The sequence below is a fragment of the Phyllostomus hastatus genome, unplaced genomic scaffold, assembly GCF_019186645.2.
Source record: "Phyllostomus hastatus isolate PE091 unplaced genomic scaffold, TTU_PhHast_1.1 phas_scaffold_114, whole genome shotgun sequence".
Taxonomy (NCBI): domain Eukaryota; kingdom Metazoa; phylum Chordata; class Mammalia; order Chiroptera; family Phyllostomidae; genus Phyllostomus; species Phyllostomus hastatus.
The window spans coordinates 9042192-9065492 of record NW_025334006.1 but is presented as its reverse complement, the minus strand read 5'-3'; the positions used below and the strand labels follow the sequence as shown (position 1 = coordinate 9065492).

Genomic DNA, 23301 nt, shown 5'->3' with positions numbered 1-23301 from the left:
GGTCGGGCACAATCACTTTCCCCAGTTACATCACCCCTAGTGCAGTAATTTTGAATAATGTCTTCCTTACAGTTCTAACAAATATCAGAATACTTTTTCTTTATCCCGATCACCACCCCTGGTTATAGCCACTCCCCTTAGCAAGTGCAGAGAGAGTGCGGACCGCGGGGCAGTGGGGAGGGGGAGGCCGGCGGGATTTGGGGCTCCCACGATCGACTCAGAGGCCCTGGAGCCCGTGAAGAAGCTGTGGAGGTCACAGGTGACTTCCGTTTATTCTGCTGTGACTCGGGGGCAAGGCCACTAGAGACTCAGAGCCTCACACATGTAAGAAGATCTTACTTTTCATAATGCCATGAAGCCTTCATGTTAGCTTAGGCCCTAAGGAAAACGGGTAATTTATTCAGACTAACACATTCTTCCTATACCTTTTACCTCATATATTTCCACTTTCTTACTGGGGTCCTAGGAGTTACGCATCGGACTCCTAACAGAGGCCGCCGCACGCTGTGCTTGCGGTGACCTGCTCCGGTGGGCTCTCTCACGGGGCTGGTCCAGGGTGTGGTCTCGGAGCTGGCTGCGCATTTCTTTGCTAGTCTTCACTTTTTTTTTTTAACTCCAGAGGTGGCTCTGTCTGAAGTTTACAACCTGGCCTCCCCTATTAGCATGAATTCTTTTCAGCACTGTGGGACTTCCTATTTAGTTAAAAAACACTATTTAAATACGGTGTTGAGCAATCTATATTGCACCTTCGGCACAGAGTTTTCCAGCCTGAGCAGCAAGTTCCTGATCCTGTAAATCAGGAGGCTGGCCTTTATCACGCTAAAGGAATGGCAGAGTCATGCAAGGCTGCTTGGGAATCTCACTAGCATTTCTAAGCACCTGAGTCTGCCTCAGACTCCTTATAAATACAGCTTGACTCAGCCACGGTGTAACTGACACCCTTGGGACATGAAGTGGATACTGCTCTTTGGGGCCCTTATTGTGCCCAGTATCTGTGGCCGAGAAAAATTTTCTGGGTAAGTTCCTTTTGGACTTATTATTATTACTCAGTTTGTTCAGCAATATGGGAGTCAAGTGGATTTGGAAACTAATGGCTGGTGATACTTCCAGTGGTGTGGCCCTGAGAAAGAAGGCCCGGGCTCCTATCCCAGCCCTGCTGTGTCATCCTGGACAACTTACTTGCCTCTCGGGCTCAGTGGTACCTGTGACATCAGGACCAGGTGGCCTCTGTGGTCCTCCCTCGCTCCCTCACCTCCTGCCAGTTCTTTTCCTTCCTAGTTCTTATTCGTAAGGTCATTTCCAGGCATCTTTTTCTTACTCCTATGCTATGAATTACCCAGAATGACCGGAAATTGTTTCTGATTTCCGTTCTGTGTGAGGGAAAACCTGGGTCTTAGGCCTTTTGGTTCCACCTCCCTGTTAGTAGTGAAGGCTCATAGAGCCGGTCCTGTCTGGGACACGGAGGTTTGGGAGGAGACCCCTGTGCTCTGTGCACACACGTGCTCTGTGGTGTGAGGGGAGAGGGCACTGGGGGTAGAAGAGGTGAAAGGGCGCCATGGCACCCCGCTGGCAGGCTCAATTCTAGTAACTCATTACTGCGTAAATGCTTCGCCGTTGGCAAAAAGCTTTCGTGTGCTTTATCTTTTGGATCACACAACTCTGCCAGGCAGGGGTGTTATTTTCCTTAATTTAAACATGGGGGAAAAAACACAAAAAAACCCCCCTCAGCCTTAGAAAGATTAAGAAACCAGCCCAAGGCCACGTAGCTGGTAAGTGGTGGAGCTGGAACTCTAAATGTAAATCCCGTCCCCTTTTGCTGTAACGCGGCAAGGCGATCTCCAGATAGAATCCTGTATCTCACCGATCCATCTACGTCTACTAGTTTGCTCTATTATGCTGTATGGCCAAAGGGACTTTGGGCTCATTTGCTGGGGTAATCACAATAGTTTCCCCTTATCTGTGGGGGACACATCCCAAGACCCCCAGTGGATGCCTGAAACCAAGGATAGTACCGAACCGCATACGCACTGTGTTTTTTTTACACATTCGTACTCATGATAAAGTTTACTTTATAAATTAGGCACAATAAGAGGTTGACAATAACAGCTAATAATAAAATAAAACAATGATAACAATACGCTGCAATAAAAGCTATGTGCGCGTGATCTTTCCCTCTCAAAGTATTTTACTGTACTGTGCTCACCCTCTGTCCTGTGATGGCCTGAAGGCATGTGATGGGATGAAGTGAGGTGCTCAGCCCAGCGTGTAATTGAAAACTTACAAATTGTTTATTTCTGGAACTTTTCAGCTAATATTTTCGGACCACGTTCTCGGGTAACTGAAACCATGGAAGCCAAACCTCGGATAAGGGGGAAACGATACACTTCTAGGAAATTGAGTAATTTTTATGGTGATGACTTCTGGTCACACCTGGCGTCTACTGTCAAGTAGCTTGGAGGCATGAGGCTCAGCAGGTGGCCAGGGAAGGAGACGGCTCCGCAGGCAGCGCAGTGCAGCAGCCACGCGCCGCCATATGGGCTGCTGCGTGGAGCTGTGAGCTCCCACTGCAGCTATTCACTCGGCTGAAAAATCTTCATTTCTTAGGATGCAGACTTCTCTGATGATGCAGCGGGGCAGCCGGGTTGAGATGGCTGGGCCGGGCCCTGCAGTCCTCGCCACAGGACGGGCACAGAAAGGGCCGCGTGCCTGGGCTGACGGCAGACGGTTTTAAACCATCGGTACCATCCTCACCCCTGCCCCCAAATCTGGTCTCACCCCAGCGTGGGGAACCCAGCAGAAGTGGAATTCTTCCTGGGGTCCATAGACATGTCCCAGAAGGCGAACATTTATTTTATTTTTATTCGTATATTTTTTTCCAGAAGGTGAACATTTAGAGCAAGTGGAAACTGGCCTCTAAGCGTTCAAGTGGTTGGGAAGCCAGGACACAGGTTGGCTTGGAGGGGTTACAGTGCTGAGGAGATGAAGGTGATGGCCTCCCCCCCAAAACCCTCTCCAGTTCTAGCCCCTGTTCTTTCTACTTCACTCACCCACTTCCCTAGTCTCTCTCACTCGGCGGGTGTCTGCTGCGCTGGTCTGCAGCCATCGTAAGGGCTGGATGGAGGCCAGGATGCCTAGCGGCGCGGGGCAGGCAGAGAGCAGGAAATGGCTGCAGAACTGGCCGCAGCATCAGCAGTAGTTGCGGGCATTGAAGAGTTCGGTGCAGCCCGCTCTCAGCACTTGTGGTGGATGCTCCGCCTGGCTGGGGATGCAGGTGAGAAAGGCGTGAAGACCAGGCCACTTGGGAGGGAGAGAAGCACAGCACCAAGGTGACTTGTCCAGAACACGGGATCAGCGACCATGCGGAGGCAGTGGCGGGACAGCTTGGGTGTCGGAGAGTGCCAGAGTTAGGAAGAGCTGTAATAATACCTGTGTGGAGTGGCGGGGTGAGCGTGGCTACCTGCACATCCCATCATATGCCCCCTCCCAGGCCAACCTTCCACAGTCAGAACGAGTTTAGGGTCTTTAAATGGATTTCCAGATGGTGGAGATAGGCTGTGTCCAGCTCCGCACACTGGGAAGGACGTTTTCCCAATAGACAAGGACGACGAGGGCGAGGAAAAGGCTGCCTTTCACCGGGCACCCACTTACGTTCTCTCTGCTCCCAGGTTTTGATGGGCATAATATTGAATTTTGAATAATGTGGGGCAACCCGTTGTCCCCAGTTTCAGTGTCATCTGAAGACTGTCCCTCACCATGCCTCTGGGTGGGGAAAACCTCATGGGCGATGGGAGTTGGTGCTAAAGCCTGGGTGGAGATTGCCAGGCACCTAAGGAGAAGGGCTGGGCATCCAGGCAGAGGGAACTGCCTGTGCGAAGGCGTACACAGGCAAAGTACGTAGTGGATTTGGGGTTTCATTGAGGCTGGAGCCAAGAAGGTGCAGGAAGGAGAGGCAGGTGGGCAAGGACTCGACTCTGCACCAGCCCTTTGTCAACGGGAGAACTTCTGAACCCGCAGAGAACTTTTGTAAGAGTTGATGGGAGTTTATCTGAGCCAAAGAGATGATGTGCCAGGGAAGCAAGATCTCAAATGCTCCTGAAAACGACCGTTTGGCGCCTTCTTTTATCCGTTTGGAATTAAGGAGGGCCAGCAAGAAAGGTTACATGAAGGTGGGGATTACAGGACAGTTAACAAGATTATGTGCTCCCTCCAGGGGTCTGAAGCAGAGGCATTCCAGGATGGACCGGGCTTTGCTTCAGGTGCAGATAAGCCTTTTGTAGACCTGGGACGTGACTACTACCCACCCTGACCTGCCCAGTTAGGAATTTGTAATCAGATTACTCTGCGAGGTTACTTTGGGTTACATTGCAGGGCCCCCTTCGAGCCCACATCTTCCCCACCGCCTGCCTGGATACTACGGCTGCGTGTCTGTAGCTGGGCTGGTTCGGGCGCCATGAAGTGGGCTGCGGACTCAGTCGTCATGGGGCCGTGAGATTCCCTGGGACCCCTCGTTGGCGTGGACTCCCAGGAGTCCGGAAGTTCTGTCGTGAAGTAACCGCTTTGCAAAAAGTAAAGCGAATGCTCTGTGTGAATGCAGAACATGATTTGCACACTTCTGAGAGCTCCTCATTCTTAGGCTCCCCTTTTTCCCTCTTCCTGTCCTTGTCCCCTCCCCTGCTTCTCTGTGATTGCTCTTGTCACTGCTGTCTTTTACAAACACCTAATTTTGCCAGTATCGGCGCACAGGCGCTTTCTAGAACACCACCCCTAAGACGTTCTTTCACTGCAGGGCTGGGGGTGGGTTGTGACAGTGCATGAGTTTGGCAGATGGGCCCTGGTATTCAGCCAGGAGTAAGGATTTCCCTTCTGTTTTAAACTCTTCCCTTTTCTGTGAGGCTGCCTGCCTGTGTCAGTGAAATGGTGGTTTGACTCCTCATCTTCCCGGGGCTACAGTCCGACTCCTAGCAAGCCTGTAGGGTTCAGACTGAGACCTGCCCGGCCAGTGGCTTCTCCCAATGGCCCCAGCAGCATCCCTGGGTGCGGTTGGCTGCCCACCTCCCGGGACCCTGTGGAGGGCAGGCGAGTTGGGAGAAAGTGAACCTCTTGGCACGGGCATTTTCTCCAGACCTGCCACCTGTGGCGGAAGCAACTCTTCAGGGGACCTTGCCTCCTTGGGGCTGGACTAGACCTCCCCCTACCCCCACAGAGATCCTGGAGAAGCTTCCAGAACAAAGTTACACCCCGAGAGTGCATCCAGATCAAGCTGGCTTTCTGATGAGGAGATGCTGATCTGCCACGTGAGGCTGCACGTTTAGCTCCCTGTGACAGAACCATTTTCCCTGTCAACAGGTCCTTCAGCCCACAGCTCTCTCCACCAGCTCTTCCCGCATTCATTCATGTCAAAGGGATGACGCATGTGACAGCGTCGAGTGCGGATTTTTTCGGCCTGTCACCTAGCAACGGCTTAATGGCTCCCCTGGCTACTTGAGCCTGCCAGAGCACAAAGGAAGCTTTTCAGGCTCGGCCTTCTCCCACCCACACACAGGACTTCGGGGGGCCTCTACCCCTGCCTCGGCTGGGCTGCGGATGCTAAACAGTGTGTTTGAAACAAGTGCAGGACCAACACAAAGGGGAGCTCGGGACCACTGGCTCCCTCTGGCCCCCCGTCAGGCGCCCCTCGGGAGGACTGAGTCCCGAGTTCAGCCTCAGCCCCTTGGCCCTCACCTCTGAATTTTTACAGGGTGCTGGAGCTGGATGAGCTTGAAAGAGCACCCAGCCTCTCCCCCCGTTTGCTAAGAGGAAAATAGCTAACTCTTCAGGGACGGAAGTTCTGTTCTCTTTCCCAGCCTCTTCCCAGCACGGACCTGGGGCCAGAGTTTCAGCCTCAGCCCCTGACAGTGAAAAAGTGCTTCTTTATGTCTTGAGTTAGCTTTGCGTGTAACTCAGGAACATTCCTTTCTGCAAAATATATATGTTTTTCATTATAAAGTAATACGACCGCATTACAGAAAACAGATACAAGGGGGGAAAGTCAGTCATCCATAACCCGGCGACCCGAGCATAAGCACTGTCAGCATTTGCTGTATTTCCGTTTCTGTCTTTCTTCCAGTGCATCTGCTTTTTCCATACCGGAGATCGTGGCATACGTACAATTTTGTGTCCTGCTCTTTCACTTAATTTTTCCCTTAAAGTTATACCATAAGCACTTTTTCACATTTGCCACGTAGTCTTGTTTTTAATGGCTATACATAGTAACCAAAGACTAGACCATTTCCTCTCATTTGGCGCAGTTATGTCTGGGGTAGTAGGTTTGGGGTTTATTTGCCAGCCAGAAAGCTCACCATTATCTTCTGCTTTCTCCCCCCCCCCCCCACTTTTTTTCCCTCTCTCCCTCCAGGGGCCAAGTGTTTAGGATTAATGTCAGAAATGGAGACGAGATCAGCAAACTAAATGAGCTAGTGAATTCAGACCACTTGAAGGTAACTGGACGTCTTGGGTATCTTCTGATTTTGGTGGGAGAAGACTTGCACCACTGACATTATTTCTGAAGAGCTTCTGGGTGTCACCTTGTACTGGTCCATGCTCCTCCCCCTCGCCGAGAGGGCTGATGGGGAGGAAGGGCCGTATATCATAGCAGGGCTGGGAGATGGAAGGCCTCAGCAGCGGGCTCCCTCTTCTCATCTGCCCCTGACTTAGCATTTCTTGGCCTTTGCCAGGCATTGCCTGCTGGACAGGCCTGCACCCAGCTCCTCAGAGATCACCCTGGCTTTTGGCAGTTGTTCCAGAAGAATGGGCTCATCATACCGTTTACCTGAACTGTCCTTTAACCTGTTTTTCTTGCTGTTATCTTCAGCTCAACCTCTGGAAATCTCCCTCCACCTTGGGCCTTCCTGTGGATGTCCTGGTCCCATCTGCCAGTCTGCAGGCAGTCACAGTCTTCCTCCAGTCCCAAGGCTTAGATTACTCCGTGACGATTGAAGACCTGCAGGTGGGTCAACCAAGGCCCTTCACTTGTCCTGCATAGTGCACAGCAGCCAGAACGGAATATTCTGAAGTTCTGGTCTTGTGTTCCTCCGTTTTGCAGGTGAAGACACTGAGGAGTGTGGGAATGAAGTGCAGTGGCCTGTGAGAGGAGCATGTTGTGGTAGAAAGGGCATACGTAGGGTAGGGAACCAGATAGGCCCAAATCTTGATTTTGTTAACTGCTAGCTGTGCGACTTTGGACATGCTTTTAATCTCTTTCTTTCTTTAAAAACAAAAACAAAAACAAAAACAAAATCTTTTTCTAAAATTTGAGAGAGAGAGAGAAAGAGAAAGGAACATCGATTTGTTATCCCACTTATGTATGCATTCATTGGTTGATTCTTGTATGTGCTCTGACTGGGGATTGAACTCACAACCTTGGCCCATCGGGATGACACTCTAACCACCTGAGCTACCTGGCCAGGGCAAGCTTTTAACCTCTTGAGCCTCTGTTTCTTTGCTGGGAGAATGGTAATAGTGATAACCACTTCATGCAATTTATTGAGAAGAGCGATTAAGTGCATGTACAAAGTGCATGTACAGTGACTGGCGTTTCAGAGATACCCACAAGTATTGAGTCTCTCTCCCTTTCCCTACAGGAGGGAAGAACAGAGTGGGGTGGGTGTTGGAGACCAGCCATAAAAAGCATCCTTTGAGAAACAGGGGATGTCACCAGCACCCTCAGTCGAGGGAACAGCACCACCCTAGCCAGGCACCAGCCTCACGACCTGTATCTGAACAGCAGGACAGTGTCTGGCTCATTTTCTCCCCTTCATCGAGGTGGGTTATGGACTAATTGGTGATTTGGCCCAGGAGTTTCCTGATGGCGTGAGCAGCTGTGAGCTTATTAATCATCCTCACATGTCATAGACATCTGCCAGGAGCCTTCAAAGTATGAGTGGTTATAAGAATTTCTTTGTTTCTGAATGGTTTCCCGAGCTGTATATTTCAGAGGCACTGGATACCAGATGCAGGCTGATGTCTATAGGGTTCATAGTATAGAATAACAAAATAGCACATGTACTGCTTCCAGGGAGTAAGGAGGTTTTGAACGGGGTAACGTGCAGTGGGCACCAAGTGTTAAGATTTTATAGGCATGTGGAAGATGTCTGACCTTTCACACCTTGGCATTTGTGCTATTTGACATGTGTGCTAAAGGCGCCGCCATCTTGGTTGGCCCACGGGCGAGGACGTGGCAGAAACGACATGGACCCCCACCTCCGATGGACCACCTCGCAGTGTTGCCATGTCTGTTTCAGGCCCTTTTAGATGAAGAACATGAAGAAATGCAACACAACGAAGAGCAAGAACGGAGCAATAGTAACTTCAACTATGGGGCCTACCATTCCTTGGAAGCTGTAAGTGTTTCTGAGCGGGTTAAGATCAAGGCTATCAGTGTCCTGGGTTTTGTGACCCCTTTCCTTCCTTCCAGGAGGGATTTGTCTTTAGCATGACATCCCTTCACTGAGGGACTCAAATGTGCACACTGGATTCTTTTCCAGTTCTTGGGTTGCTTAACTCCCACCAGCACCTAAGAGCATAGTGAGAAGACGAACTGAACATTTTCTTCCACGTTTCATTCTTTTCTTAAGCAACCCCTCAAAGGAGGCCTTGAACTAACTGCAGTCGTTTCTAGTGCTTGGAATTTAACCTCCTTGTACCCTGCCATAATCCTTGTATTGTGTTTACCCAAGTTAGAATATTACTTATTCCAGGCAAATAGACAAGTGGTTATTTCAAGGTTAACCAAGTATTTCCCCTCATTTATCACAACGACTCATAACGTATATTTGTTCCATAATGCATTTTGGTGCTGTGTTTAGTTAGAAACCACTTTATATAGACGACTGACTTTCAAGGTAAGCCAACCCTTCAAATGAAAAACTTGGAGCAGAATAATTTAATATGATATTGGAACTTGAGGAATCAAGAGGAACTAATAGAATGAACTGCATCATGTCCAATGTAGTTCTGTTAGGTCCCTTCAATGTCTTCTTCATTAATCTGGAATCGGCGGGCTTAGGAACACACCCCAAATCTAAGTTGGTATCTCCTCCCTGTATCTCAATGCACATTGTTCTTTCGATCCAAAGACATGCTTCTTCATGAGGCATGTACTTTTGAGTTGTTTTTCTTCTAGTGAGTGAGGGATTACCTCAAAGTCTGATCATTTGCACTTTTTTCTCCTGATCATCAGTAGCTTTGTTTATTTTGTACACTCCCAGCTGCATCGCCCCTCGATCCTTCTTGTGACCAATGACATACATCTGCGAAACAGCTGGACAAAGTTCAGACCAGGGCCATGGACAAAAGCAGAGTTCAGGGTCCAAGTGGAGCTCGGGGTCCAAAGAGGGGTTAAACCCGGATGTTAACTTCATTAACACTGGACACTCCCTAGCGGGCTAACCAGTCCCAAATGTTACCCAAGATCCCGGAAACTCCATCCGCTCACCCGCCTGCCCTGGGAAGCTCACTTCCTTATCCGCTGGCTTTTGGCTTTCGTCCTCTGGCCTTAGGTGTCATTGTCATCTGGTTTACAGCTGTCTCTTTTTTCCCGAGAGGCCTTTCCACTGTGGATGGGTGTACCATGGTCTCCCTTTGGCTTGATCATATTCAGTGTTTTTTTTTTTCTAAAAACACCTTTTAAGAGCTCATATCCTACAACCACTTAGCTCTTCGTTCTCTAGTTGGAATTTCGTGTTTGCTTCTACCAGGGTTTCTAGTTTCAGAGGCTTCCTATGTGTTGGGGTTGCTGTTATTTCTGCTGGGTTCTCAGGTGAGTTTCCCTCTGATGTTGGCTGTGTGAATTGGACCCCCTCCCCAGGCTCAGCTGGGTGTTCTAACCTTTCCTGGGTGACACTCTTTCCTCTCGTGGCTCAGGGCAGGCATCTGACTTTTGCGCCACTTTCTAGGGTCAGTGGATAGAATTTCCAGGCCCCTTTCATGGCTCGTTTGCCAATTCCCAGCTCTCGGGTTCCAGCTCCTTGCCCCGCACTGGGTCCCATGCCCTCGGTTCTTGTTCCCGGTTTGCTGTAAACCCTCAGCACCTAAGGCCGCTGCGTGGGCTTCATCCTGTGCCCTCCGCTTGGCCAGCGTGTTCCCTCTTCATTTCTGGCACCTACAATTTCCCCCTTTTTAGCTTTTAACTTGGCTGCGCATAATCTTCACTGTATTTTATCTGGCTTGCCTTTGTGTTTGGGGAGTGGTGTCTTGCTTCAATTTGCCATATTGATTGCAACTCTGATAAACCCTTTGAGCCTGGTATTATTCTGTGTATTGATTGCACATTTTCCTCCCCTGTAAGGGCCCTCCTTCCAGTTTTAGGTCTAAATATAAATCTGTTTACTTCCTTCTTTTGACCATCAAAAGGTTTGAGCAACATCGACGGGTGAACTCTATTTAAGTCAGCCATGGCCACGGCGGGCAGCTCTCCACTCGTTCTCGTAGGGCCTGGAGGAGTCGCCTCTGACGGGAGGGCCTGTCCGCTGGGGTGGGGGAGACGCCATTGCAACTTCTACATATATATTTATTAATGTGACCGTGAAACTGTTTTGCTTTATAATCTACTAAATATATAAGTATATATAAATAATATTTTTTTAACTGATGGAGAAAGTGATCAAAAAAGTTTGGAGTGCACTGATTGCAAGAACCCCGGCTAAATGGGGCCGCAGGGCCAGTCTAGGATGGTTCCGAGGGCCACTCTGTTGGAGCTGTGGCTTAGTTTAGAGGGCTGTAATTTTGTGGACGGATACAAATGGGTTCTTCTCTAGAAAATGTGTAGAAAAGGACTCTTTAGGCCCTTCTTCAAGAATAAGCATTCCGTGATGATGACGTTGTCAGCCCCAAGGTCAGGGGCTAGAAGACATCGTTAAGTCTGCAGATACCTAGCCGGAGCCGAACAAACACTAAAAATGCCTCTGGGTCCACTTTTCCGTGCTTCAGATTTACCAGGAGATGGACAGGATCGCCGGAGACTTCCCCGATCTGGCGAGCAGGGTGAAGATCGGACGTTCGTTTGAAAACAGGCCGATGTATGTACTGAAGGTGAGGCCCTGAGCCCTTTGGAGAGCCGGGCTGGACGGCAGCTCCTGGGTCCTTGCATCCCATCCCGGACCCAGCCGTCGGCCTCCTCCAGGGGCAGCTTTGTAGGACCTCTTAGACTTCGGGGAGGAAGGTGAGGTGGAGAGACTGGACCGGGGTTTGAGTTTGGTCTGACGGACAGAGACAGTCCCCTACTTGCACGTCTCACTCCAGGCTTTGCCGGAAGGGCCGGGTCAGGGATGCCTATGGGAGGAGGTTAGTATTCCAGAAAGCTCTCAGGGCACAGTCCTTCGCCTTCATTCCCACCTTCTGTAAATAGCACGGCAAATTGGGAGAGTTCTACAAATGCTACTCTGCTTCTAGGGGCGCCTATTTAAAAAGCAATCCAGGAGGCTAATTTTAGGGCTGATGTAATTTTAAGCCCAGCCTATGATCCTTGGCTGCACAAAGCCTAATTTCCAGATATTTCTAACAGGTTCAGGTCTCTATTGGCAGAGGAGGTAGAGAATTTATGGCAATAGCAGAAATCACATACATAATCCAGCCGGATGAATAAAAAAGAACTTGGAGATGCAAACCATGGAATGACCGGCGATGCTGAGAGCTTGTCCCACCCGTAGCCCCCTCTCAGCCCTGGAGAACGCAGGCTCAGGGAAGTCGTTCAACTACCAGGGAGAGGAGACCTTCCAACGAGCTGCTTGCTCTAAAATAATCTTTACAAATTTGCCAATCTAATGGAGACCCTGGAGTCATTAGCACCAAGTTCTGTCCTGGGCGGTGGGGGGGTGGGGTGGGAGGGGGACCCACTAGAAAGCAAGAGCCAGAATTCACTTAATGCCATTTACCAAGAGCTCTAGCGAACCCCTCTTCCTCTTTTTAAAAATCGAATTCATTTATTGCAGCCACCAGAACAGGCTGGTTCGCGCACTCTTGTCTCTCTCTGTTGGGATACCGTTTGAGGTTTTCCCAGGGACACAGTATTATTTCTAATCACACTGGCATTATCATTCACAACAGCAATTGTTTCCCCTTCCTATTCGCTTCCAACCCTGGAGCACTGGCTGGGCCCGCCAGCCAGCCAGCCAATTAAGCTCCCTAGTCACGGATAAACTGATAAATAGATGGTGACCTCAGGAACATTTGGTCTCTGAATTGTCTTAAATAGATTAAATGAATAGGGGCGAGCTGGAGAGGGGAGAGGTGAGCTGAGAATGGGGCTGGAGGGTCATTTTCTGGTCTCTTTTTCCTTCCACAGTTCAGCACCGGAAAGGGCAGTCAGCGGCCGGCCATTTGGCTGAACGCAGGCATCCATTCCCGGGAGTGGATCTCACAGGCCACGGCCATGTGGACCGCGAGGAAGGTCATGTCGCCTGGTGTTAGGCCAGAACTCTGGGGAGCCCGGGGGGGCCCCTGAAGCCTCCCATGAGGCAGGGCCCAGGGGATGAGGTGGGAAGACACGGTGGGCTGGAGGCCTTTTCATTTCAGAGAAGCAAAAGGTCAGAGCTCCTTGGTCAAGCCACTGTGGCTAAATGACAGAGCGCATTCAGGGCAGTGAGCAAGCTAATGAGCTCCAGGGGTGGCCCCAAAACACAGACCCACGGTCAGCCCCGCAGAAAGGGAGTGGAGCCTTGGCAGCAGCAAAACTCAGCTGAGTTTTGCCTTTGGCCCCTTCCCAGCCCCCCAGGCCCCCAGGGACCTCATGCTGTCTCCGTATGCCCCTGGGAAGCCTGCTTTAAGCCAGCCCGGGAGAGGAAGGGTGGTGCGCGTGGAGGACCCATCTTCCCTACGCCTAGCACGGGGGCTCAGATTCCCAATAACTGCTGTGATGTGTGGCCCTCCGCTCCCCTGTTCCCACCCCCTGGGAGGAATGAGTAAACCAGCCAGCCCAGGGCTCGCTGCGGTTGAGGTCATCCTGCAGCCATGTTCCCCCAGGTTTTTAAGTGCTCTGAGGACCTTGCAGAGAGCTGTGTCTTTGGCGGTGGCGGGGAGGCTGCAGAGGGTGCTGTTCCAGCAGCTGGGCATGTGGGGGAGATACACGGGCTTAGGCCTAACCATCCAGCCCGCAAGGGCGTAGCTGACAAACTCGTTATCTCTGCTTAGATTGTATCTGATTACGGGAAGGATCCAGCCGTCACCTCCATCTTGGAGAAAATGGATATTTTCTTGTTGCCAGTCGCCAATCCTGATGGATATGTATATACGCACGCTCAAGTGAGCAATACCCAATGGGCTGCTTGGAGTTAAGGCTTGCTTGTGGAATGCCTTGCTTTGCCACTAAATATTTGCATGACCTTGGGGAAAACTTCCACAATGTGTTGTAATGAGCTTCCTTGGGGGTCTTGTTCTCCAGGCATTCTCTCAGCTGGGAATCACCAGGGAGTGTTTTTTCTTAGAGACACTAGTCTCATAAACTTCCTGCATGGATCCTGGACGATTGTCAGCCCTCTGCCAATCTCCTTCGCATTCCTTTCCCTCCCACGCATATTTTTCCTGACATTTTAAAGCAAATCCCAGACATCAAGTGATTTCACCCAAGATTTCTTTCGTACACATCTCTAGCTAATGATAGTTAAAACAAAGAACCGAACAGCACACCGCTATCACCTTCACAAAGGTAATGGAAATTCTCTTTAAGTCTGCTTGTTGCAGTCAGGGTCCAGAGAAGGATCTGCGCCTGCGCGGGGTTGTTACGGCACCGCAGACGTTTTCATTCTGTAGTACTGAGCGCCGTCCCACGCACGTCTTTTAAAAATAGCATTCATTTTTGGGGAAACCAAGTAGAGTGCCCCGCGGCACGTCTGGCATTCTGAACTCGGCTGATGGCCTCTCTGTTGCGTGCCATTTAACGTGTTCTCTCAGCCCCGTGTACCCTACGTGCTGGTGATCAGATCTAGAGGCATGCTTGGATTCGCATGACTTTTTTAGGCAAGAACACAATAGTTGTGCGCTTCTGAACATGTCGGTGATCATGCAGGTGCGTAATGGCCATTCGTCCCACCTTTCCCGAAGCCAGAAGTTCCTCAGTGGGTGCAAGTGCCATCAGCCTGGTTCTTGTATCATAGAGTGCTCATCGGGCCGTTTTGAGGGCACCCGTGTCTCAGAGCCAGCAGGGCCCTGAGGGGAGAGGACGGGAGCCCCGACAATCCTCCGGGCAGAACTGTTAAGCAGCTCGCCCCGTCCACAATGCCCATCCCCATCTTTGGCCTCAGAAAGAAACCCTTCACCTCTCTTGTGCCCTGACCCACCTCTGGATGCTTTGTTCCTTCCTTGGTGCACTTTGCAGAACCGACTTTGGAGGAAGACACGGTCCCTACATCCCGGAAGCTCCTGCATCGGTGTTGATCCAAACAGAAACTGGAATGCTAGCTTTGCGGGTAGGTTGGAGAGCCGCTTCTCACACCCTGTTGCCCCCGGGTCGCCTGGTCCACGGGGCTCTAAATGGATCCATTGCTGATTCGCTGAGAAACTTGGTAAATCCCTTATGCCCTCCATGTCTCGTTTTTAAATTTTTTTTCTTTTATAGTTTTGAAAGGGAACAACTCTGCAATTCCTATTCTCCTGAGAGAATGCTAATATTGAAAAATCATCATAATCTTTTTTAAAAAAAGAGTTTATTTATCTACTTTTAGAGAGAGGGGAAGGGAGGAAGAAAGAGAGGGAGAGAAACATCAGTGTATGAGAGATACATTGACTGGTTGCCTCTCGCACGCCCCCAACTGGGGACCTGGCCCACAACCCAGGCATGTGCCCTGACTGGGAATCGAACCAGCGACCTTTCGAAAAACCATCACAGTCTTAGACATACACATCCATGCCTCTTCCTTATACCCTGCTCACCCCAGCTTGTGGGTGGAAGGGCTCCTGAGGCAGCCCAGAAGGGAACAGTTAGCACTGTTCCTGTAACAGGCAAGATCACATGTGTTGAGAATTAAACTCCAGCAGTTTACCCTTAGATGTATAAATATGAACCTCCACTCTTTGATGTGATGGAAAGACAATGAATGAGGAGACTTGGGTTCTGAGTTCCCTGTATTTAAAAATCATCCTCACAATTGTGCCAACAGGCACTTTCCCATGCATTATCTTATTCACCATTCTTCTGACCTGAAGAGTGAATTTTAGCATCTGAAATGAGACCATGGACACTCAGAGACGATCTCAAGAGTTTATGGTTAAGAGTTGGATCTGAACTCCCCTTGTGATTCCAACTCCCAACAGTTCTCCCTCACTGTTCTACAGATGTTTTGTTCTTTCACTTGCACAGAAAGAGCACGCAAACCATGGGGGTGGGCGGGAATAACGTGACCGTGGGAAAGGAGCTGATAGAAATTTAGGTCAGCTATTCCACACCTGGGCTGGTTTTGCACACACCAGATACCTCGGGGAACTATACAGGGAAGTAATATTGAAGACAATATTTCTGAACACCTGTCACATAATCAAGAGATTTTAGCCACAACAATAGATTATTTTTGGCAGCGCTCTGCCATTAGGATCTGAACCAAGAGAACGAGCTGACACCAGAATAAATGGAGTCATTTTCATTATTAATTGGTATTCATATTAATTATCTCGACTACTTATTAATTACATCTCATTGTCAGGTGTGATATTAATGATTTATGACAGTTGTTAGTGATACAATATAAGGTCAACTTTACCCTTTGCAAGGAACCCTGCCAGTTTTCTCTCTCAGCTGTTGCAGATCCGGCACCCCGAATTCCCGCTCCTGCACCCTCCCCTTACCGTCCCCACCGTGGCCTAGGTTCCTGGGGGCACCGAGCAGTGTCCCGCCCATTGCTGGCACCTTCTGCCCTTCCCCTGGATTGTGGGTTCTGCACTTCTGTTTTCTTGGCCTTTGGGTTAACTAACGTTTCTGCCTGAGCCACTCCCCGCCCCACAGGTGGGGGAGCCAGCGACAACCCTTGCTCCGAAGTGTACCATGGACCCCACGCCAATTCCGAAGTGGAGGTGAGATCGGTGGCAGATTTCATTCAAGAGCATGGGAATTTCAAATGCTTCGTCGACCTGCACAGCTACTCGCAGCTGCTGATGTATCCGTACGCGTACACAGACAAAAAGGCCCCCGATGCTGATGAGCTGGTGAGTGACGGGCTGGCCCGCAGCCATCCCCAGGCCTGCTTGGCCCTCGCCTGCTGCCGAGGTGGTTGGTTGTTCTGCAGCTTTCCAAGGAAAGTCCAGGAGCCTGGGCTTATTTCATTAAGGGTCCCATCTTCTCTCCCTGCCTTCTCAGGCCTACTGGCAATAGGAAGAAGATGTGCCCTTATCTGTGCTCTGTGCTTGCTGTGACTTCCAAGAACCACACTTCTGATCCCTGCCTTTCCTTCTCACTTGTGTTTCGCCCAAAACCCCAAACCCATTGCAGACCCACTGGCTGCCAAGAGCTGGGGGTGGCATTGTGTTGCGAGAGGGGGAGGCGCTCCTCACTCCACATGAGGTGGAGTTTGAGTAGCGTGTGAGCCACCGCCTAGCGGTGCTCTTTGCCACGTACAGTGGCTCATCCTAGGATGTGAACAGGCACGGACAGTGGGCTGTCGGAGCTGGGCTGGCATCTGCAGAGTGACCGCAAGCCTCCCGCTCTGTGCTGGTGGGCTGGTGGGCTGTGGCCCTTCTGCCCAGGGCCACAGCTAGTACATAAACCTCCCAGCACATACGGGGCTCATGGTGGCAAGGTGTGGGCTGGATTCTGGCCTCAAGCAGACGCTCTGCATAGGACAATGGCAGCCCTGTCCCTACTCCACTCTGGAATACCCAACTCCAAGGTTTTCTCTCGAACATACTCGGCCTTCCCTCACATTCTCGAACCTGACACTTCCTCCCCTTAGGACCGGTGAAGATGGTGTTGCCTGTACTAGATTCCTAAGGGGCTGTGAGCAGCCTTCCAGGTCTTTGGAGAGCTTGAGTGTGTAATATACACGGTTGCAGGACGCATGTGCGTCTTCTCTCACCTCCCTCTTTATCCCCTTCCCTGAACTGGAAGTAAAGAACTGGGGATGTGATGGGAGATGGAGTTCCCCTCACTTTGGAATCGGGCCTCGACTTCAGTGGGGTGGGGGGCGGGGAAGAAGAGGAGACCCGAAGGGTAAGTCGGGGGAGGGGCCGGGAACCTTCCAAACCACTGCAGTGCAGAAGAGCAGAGGCACCTCAGGCTGCGGCACCCGGTCTCTCTTACTCCGCCCACTTCCCCGTCCTAGGACAAGGTGGCGAAGCGCGCGGCCAAAGCGCTGGCCTCCCTGTCGGGCACCCGGTACCACGTGGGCTCCATCTGCAGCACTGTCTGTAAGTATTCGTCCACTCTCTAGGGAAGGCTTTGAGAGGGACCTCGACGTGGAGCAGGAGAAGGGCTGCAAGTCAGACGCTGCAATCTGATTGTTTCTGTTGTTAGTGGGTTGTTTTGTTGTTAGTGATGGACTGGAGTTATGTCAAGCCTGTGTGGTAATAGCTGTTGCAGGCAGTCATCTTCATCTTCATCATCATCATCACTACTGTCATGCTGTTTATCATGTGCCCATGATGACTTGTTCCGCCAGCGCAGGACAGCCTGCGTTCCTTATCTCCCATTAACGATCCTGACACGGTTTATCAGGAACTCCCCCAGCCCATCATTCCAGGGCGGTGAAAACCCACCTGTGGATTGGCAGATGCCGGTGGTGGTGGTGGGGTGGCTAGGATTCCCGCACTTGCTGTCAGAAATGAACACGGGTTGGGGTGTGGCAGGGTGGGAGCTGAGTTAGGGGGTCTCCCCAACGATGCTTAGCATCAAGCCAAAAAAAAAAACCCACCAAAATTCTACCAAGACCCCAAATCTGAAGATAGTCTTGAGGCTCATTATCCAAAGCCACAACCTCATTTCGAGGAAATACATTTTGTTTTGGTTTCTCGGTGGAGTGTTTCATCTGAAAAACTCACTCTGTTCCTGCTGAGACCCTTCCAGTCCCTGGTCTCTAACTGTAAAAACAGAAGAAAACCTCGCTTCTCCAGGCCCTTGCTATCAATGGGAAACGTACATACAAATGCGGGGAGCTGGTGCTGACCCCCTTTAAGCTCATGCCCTTCTTTTTCCCCCGCTGCTGCCTCCCCTGTCCCCTCCCCTCCCCCCCAGGAACCCCAGCAGACCTGCTGATCCTGGATTTCTTTCCGCTTCCTCACTGTACCTCGCTCTCCCACCTTCTCGCATCACCTCCCACTGCCTGTCCCCTTCCGCCGTCCTCTTCTGGGAAGTCTCTCCGTCTCCCTCCAGGGCCCTCTGATCTCAGCACTTGTCTGTGTTTCAGGAGCCACCGTGTGGCATGAGGCCGTCAGCATGATGTTAGTGTTTGTGTTGCTAATTGCAGCAACAATCCATTAATTATTCATGGTTTATTATTATTAGTGTTGTTAAATGGGAACTCCTCAGAGAACAAGCACATCAGGAGAGTGTCTCCACCCTCCGCTTAATTAGTCGGAATTGTGTCCCAGACCGAAGAGAGCTAAACAGACTTGGTGGGTGGTAGGAGTCCTCTGCGGACAGCCTCTCAGAAGATCTCTCTGGGTCACCAGGATCCTGGCCTTGGGGTCAGATAAAGTTGAAAACGTGACCTTGTCCCCTCCCATCCAACGCGTCCTTCTCCTTCACATCAAGAAACACTCATCAAATTCCTCCAAGAGGAGGAGAGGAAGGCTCTGTTGAGGGTGCCCAGGACACATACTGCAATATTCCCTACCTCTTTCAAGAGCCCGTCCTCTGTATTCTTGCAGGGTGTCCCACCCGTGGGCCGCATGCAGGCCAGGATGGCTATGAATGCGGCCCAATGCAGAATCGTCAATTTACTTAAAACCTTTTTTTGCTCATCAGTTTTCGTTAGTGTTTGTGTATTTAAGGTGTGGCCCAAGACAACTCTTCCTCTTCCAGTGTGGTCCAGAGACTCCAAAAGGCTGGATGCCCCTGCAGGCTTTGTCTGCCCTCCTTGCTTTTCAAAAACGTAGTCCATTTTTGTATAATAACACTCCAGCCCCATGGGTTATGGAATATGCTACGCAAGTAGTTGCTGTTTCTCCTTCTAGTGCTGGACCTTTTCTTAGGTTTACCATTTTAGATGAATATCATTCTAAAATTAATGAAACTCATTCTAAAATGGATTTCAACTTTCTTGCCTGTTAAAACAGAGCATGTTGCCCTGGCTGGTGTGGCTCAGTGGATTGGGTGCTGGCCTGTGAACCAAAGGGTCACTGGTTCGATTCCCAGTCAGGGCACATGCCTGGGTTGCGGGCCAGGTCCCCAGTAGGGGGTGCATGAGAGGCAACCACACATTGATATTTCTCTCCCTCTCTTTCTCCCTCTTTTCCCCTCTAAAAATAAATAAGTAAAAAAGAAAAAATAAAACAGATCATGTAGAGGAGACTTAAACTCCTTTCTTTAAGACTCAGTGGCTTCCTGAATGTCAGCTGTTATGCCCTGAAGGCTGAGTGTGCCCTGTTGGACTGGGTAGTTCCTGTGCTAGCAAACTCCGGCTGGTTTTGCTTCTTTAATTCTTGTGTCTGCTTTTTAGAGCTTTCTCGTCTTCTTCTTCTGGTCAAACTGTACTGCTTTCAGGCCATCTGCCTCCAGCAACCTTTCCTCTTACTGACTCTGGTCTACCAGGGGCTTGGAAACAAGTTCTTTGGGCTGGTTCGGCTCATGAGACTGTGGGTATTAAGGACGGTCTGACAGCATTGTCTATAGTCTCCAATGACTGGTAACCCACGAAAGACCGCTAAGCATCACATGTTCATCAGGAGAGTGCTGGATAGAAACGCATTTGGTGCAGTCATCAGGGAAGCAGCCCTTACATGAATGAGGCGAGTCTGTATGTGCTAACAGGCAGTGACCTTCAGATGTTAGTTCAAAGGTACAGCGTGCAGAACAGTGTAAATAGTATGTTCCCATTTGTGGGTTTGTTTTTTCTTTTTAAAGAAGAGTAGACTTTGAGCAGGGGCCCAGATAAAGTGAACTCCATGAACTTGATCACTTCACTCAGCAGAGGTCTTCTTGCCTCCTTCCTGAGTTTTAAATGTGTCCTGAAATACTTAAGTCTGCTGTGTATGTAACCTCCAGAAACCTCTGGTACCTCGGCCTGTTTTTAATTCAGCATTTTCTCAGAAGAGAGAGAGGCTGTGGGAACCATGCAAGGATCTCAGAGAGCGTAGGAGAGCGTGCTCCCTCACCCAGGGAGCAGGTAGTCTCAGTGGAACCAGCATGTCTAGAAAAATGGCAAATGGTATGAGAACCAGTCCTCAGGACAATGGAGAAACAAAAGGACCTGTCTAATTGTGTAACTGACATGTAATACACCGAACAGACTAGAAGGAGGCTGAAGAAAGCAAGGGCTTCCTCATCAGATGGACTTGGGTTTAAATTCCACCCTTGCCACTTTCCATCTACACGTCCTCAGATAAATTACTCAGATAAATTATCCATCCTCAGATAAATTACTCATCCTCAGCCTGGATTTCCTCACCTGGGAAACAAGGACAACAGTACCGACCCTCACTGGGTTTTTCAAGGTTAAATGGGGTCATAAATGTAAACTTTCCAGTATCACGACTGGCTCGTGGGAGATGTACAATAAGTGATAGCTGCCATCGGCATCATCATTTTATTAATCAATATCGTCTACACTCTGCACCCTGACCCAATTTCTACTCTAGCGTAGTTTGAGGAGAAGCAGAAAAACAGGCCGGCCGCCTTTCCCCAGCGTTCTCAGTGTTTTGGCAAAGGGGAAGTCCGAGGGCTGTGCTGCTTTCTTTCTGTATGTGCCATCTTTTGCTCTGTGGAAGCTATCTTAAAACCTCGCAGCTTAAAACAATAGAGTTATTTTCTTAACCAGTGGCCTTGCTGGGTGGCTCTGGCTCAGGGTCTCTCGAGGCTGCAGTCAAGACGCCTTCCAAGGCTACAGCCGTCTCAAGGCTGCACAGGGCCGGAGGGCCTGTGTCTTGGTAGCTCCCGCAGGTGCCTGGCGAGTGAGTGCTGATTTTGGGTGGGAGCCCTCCCTCCTTCACCACGTGAACCTCCTCTAAAGGCTGCTGAGTGTCCTTACCACATGACAGCTGGCTGTCCCCAGAGCAAGTGAGCCGAGAGAGGGCAGGGTGGAAGCCACAGTGTCCTTTATGGCCCGGCCTTGAAGGTCACACACCTGCGTCTCTGCAGTCTCTTGTTGGTGACACAGCCAGGTAAGCCCCCACCAGAGTACAAGGGCACTGTGCAAGGACATGGATGTGCCAAGGGACGCGGCTCACGGGGACTGTGTCTCACATTCCTGGAGGCTGTCTACTGTGTTCTGTCTCTGTGAGCACTGGTTTCGAGGGACCGCAGGGGTCTTCAGAGTGACTGAGTGATCAGGTGGGGATGAAGGTTTGAAATCTCTTGATCGGAGACTAGCGGAGACCCTTGTGGTGCGGGGCAGCCTGAGACACATACGGGCGAGGCCAGTGTTCTGTGTCTCCGGCCTAATGATCTGCCGAAAGAACTCTGGACCCCTCCTGGCCCCTTCTCCCCTCACCCCGAGAGGAACTGGGCTTGAAAGGCGTGTGCTCTTCCGATCTGCAGATAAGGCCAGCGGCAGCAGCACGGACTGGGCGTATGAAAACGGCATCAAGTACTCGTTCACTTTTGAGTTAAGAGATACTGGGCACTACGGCTTCCTCCTTCCAGCCAACCAGATCATTCCCACCGCAAAGGAGACCTGGCTGGGGCTGAAGACCATCATGCAGTATGCGCGGGACCACCTCTACTAGATGAGGAGCCCTCTCCGTCTACACGTATTGATCCCCACGTATGTACACACACGGAAGCCACTATTAAAGGGAGCTTGTTCTTTCCCCCGTGAGCCAGAGCCCTGTGGCTTTGTAGAAGTGGTCAGCCCCTCTCCAGCCCCGCTCCCTGAACTTCCTGCGCTGGCGCTGTCGTGGAGCACCTGAGGGAAGGGCTTCTGTCACCTGCGGTACTCTGGTCCTGCTGCTGGGGGAAGCCCTTTCTTTGCACACCTCTCCTACACCCCCGCAGGTCCAGCGAGCGGAGGGTAGGACCGCCCCTTCCTGGTGGCTGGCTCCGCCCCATTTTTAGAACAAAAGAGTATCTGTGGTGGTTCTCCAGCCTCACCCAATCTCACCAGGCCTGGTGATCCTGCTCTGCGGGGCGGGGCAGGCAGGTGCTGTGGGAAACAAAGTGATTGGTCTCGAAGTTGATGCAGAAGGAACTTCCTTTAATTTATCGCACTCCTTCTTGACCATGTTTTTCTTTGAAAAACAGTTCCTGCAGGGTCATCAGCAGAGGTCATCCCTGCCCCGCCCCCTGTTTTGTTTTTGTATGCTTTTGGTCTGAATACCAAGTAGAGGATCGCTTGTCATCGCTGGACCCCAAATTCCCCGATACCGCAGTTCTGATCATACCCTTCCTTCTATTACTCAGGGTCACCGGGCTCCCGGGAGAAAATCTGCGCCACACTGTAGGTGCCGCTCACCCAGAAACCCTCCACAAAGCAACGACCTCATAGCAGGACGGCTAAATTGTCTCCACCTGTTCCATGGGTTCACCTCCACTTTGCCTTTGAACTTCAAAGATCCCATCCTCACCCTACAAGTCCTAAATCACTCCCCTGGCCTGGATGATCTCACTGCCTGGGCGCATTCCTGTCTGTACCTGGTGTTTGCTTCTTCTTTTTTTGGGCGGGGGTGTGTGGTCTTTAAAGTCGTCATCTTCCACTTGCACCCTGGACCCTGGGTACCAAGGTGAAGCAAGGCTTCATCCATCAGGCTCTGTTCCATCCGGCCTCAGCAGGTACCAGGTGCCCCCCGCCCCCCTTGTTTTTGCTTTCGTCAAACATGTTTATAAATCTTATCCTTCTGCCTGGGATTTGTGCAGCATCTGGTGTGTGCTCAAAAGCCAATAAATATTCAATGTTAGTCTTATGATTGTCTCCTCTTCTTCGCCTTCACCTGAATAGAACCAAGCCATGGTTGTGAATATGCAGCTCTTTATAACGTCAGAAGCCAATTTTAATCCCTGTTCGTATTGTGTGACATGCAAGAAGACCTTCTCCATCAGGCCCAGGGGCCTCCGGGGCAGTGTTACCTTGGTGACTGTGTTCTGGTCTGGGGTCTGGTTCTTAGCTTTTCCGCTCAGAAGCGTGATGTTCTCACCGTCCGTGTTGATTAGACTCAGGGATGCTGACTCACGCCTGCAGAGCTCAGAGGAGGCAG

The 23301-nt window shown here is 50.7% G+C and overlaps 1 protein-coding gene across 1 annotated transcript; it reads left to right on the top strand.

Moving 5' to 3' along the window:
• Nucleotides 1-948: 948 nt before the first annotated feature.
• On the top strand, nt 949-22991 carry CPA4 (carboxypeptidase A4). The gene is made up of 12 exons (XM_045855680.1): nt 949-1016; nt 6395-6476; nt 6851-6985; nt 8280-8378; nt 10966-11067; nt 12320-12424; nt 13165-13275; nt 14348-14438; nt 15968-16167; nt 17280-17364; nt 21650-21875; nt 22511-22991. Exons 1-11 carry the CDS (start codon nt 949-951, stop codon nt 21835-21837), a joined length of 1266 nt encoding a protein of 421 aa, XP_045711636.1. The 3' UTR covers nt 21838-21875; nt 22511-22991.
• The last annotated feature ends 310 nt before the right edge of the window (nt 22992-23301 follow it).

Excerpts from the sequence above, each read along its gene's own strand:
- CPA4 (XM_045855680.1), top strand. The coding sequence starts at position 949 with ATGAAGTGGATACTGCTCTTTGGGGCCCTTATTGTGCCCAGTATCTGT. Across the intron at positions 11,068-12,319 it reads GGCCGATGTATGTACTGAAG|TTCAGCACCGGAAAGGGCAG; the intron begins GTGAGGCCCTGA and ends TTCCTTCCACAG. Across the intron at positions 13,276-14,347 it reads ATGTATATACGCACGCTCAA|AACCGACTTTGGAGGAAGAC; the intron begins GTGAGCAATACC and ends TGCACTTTGCAG.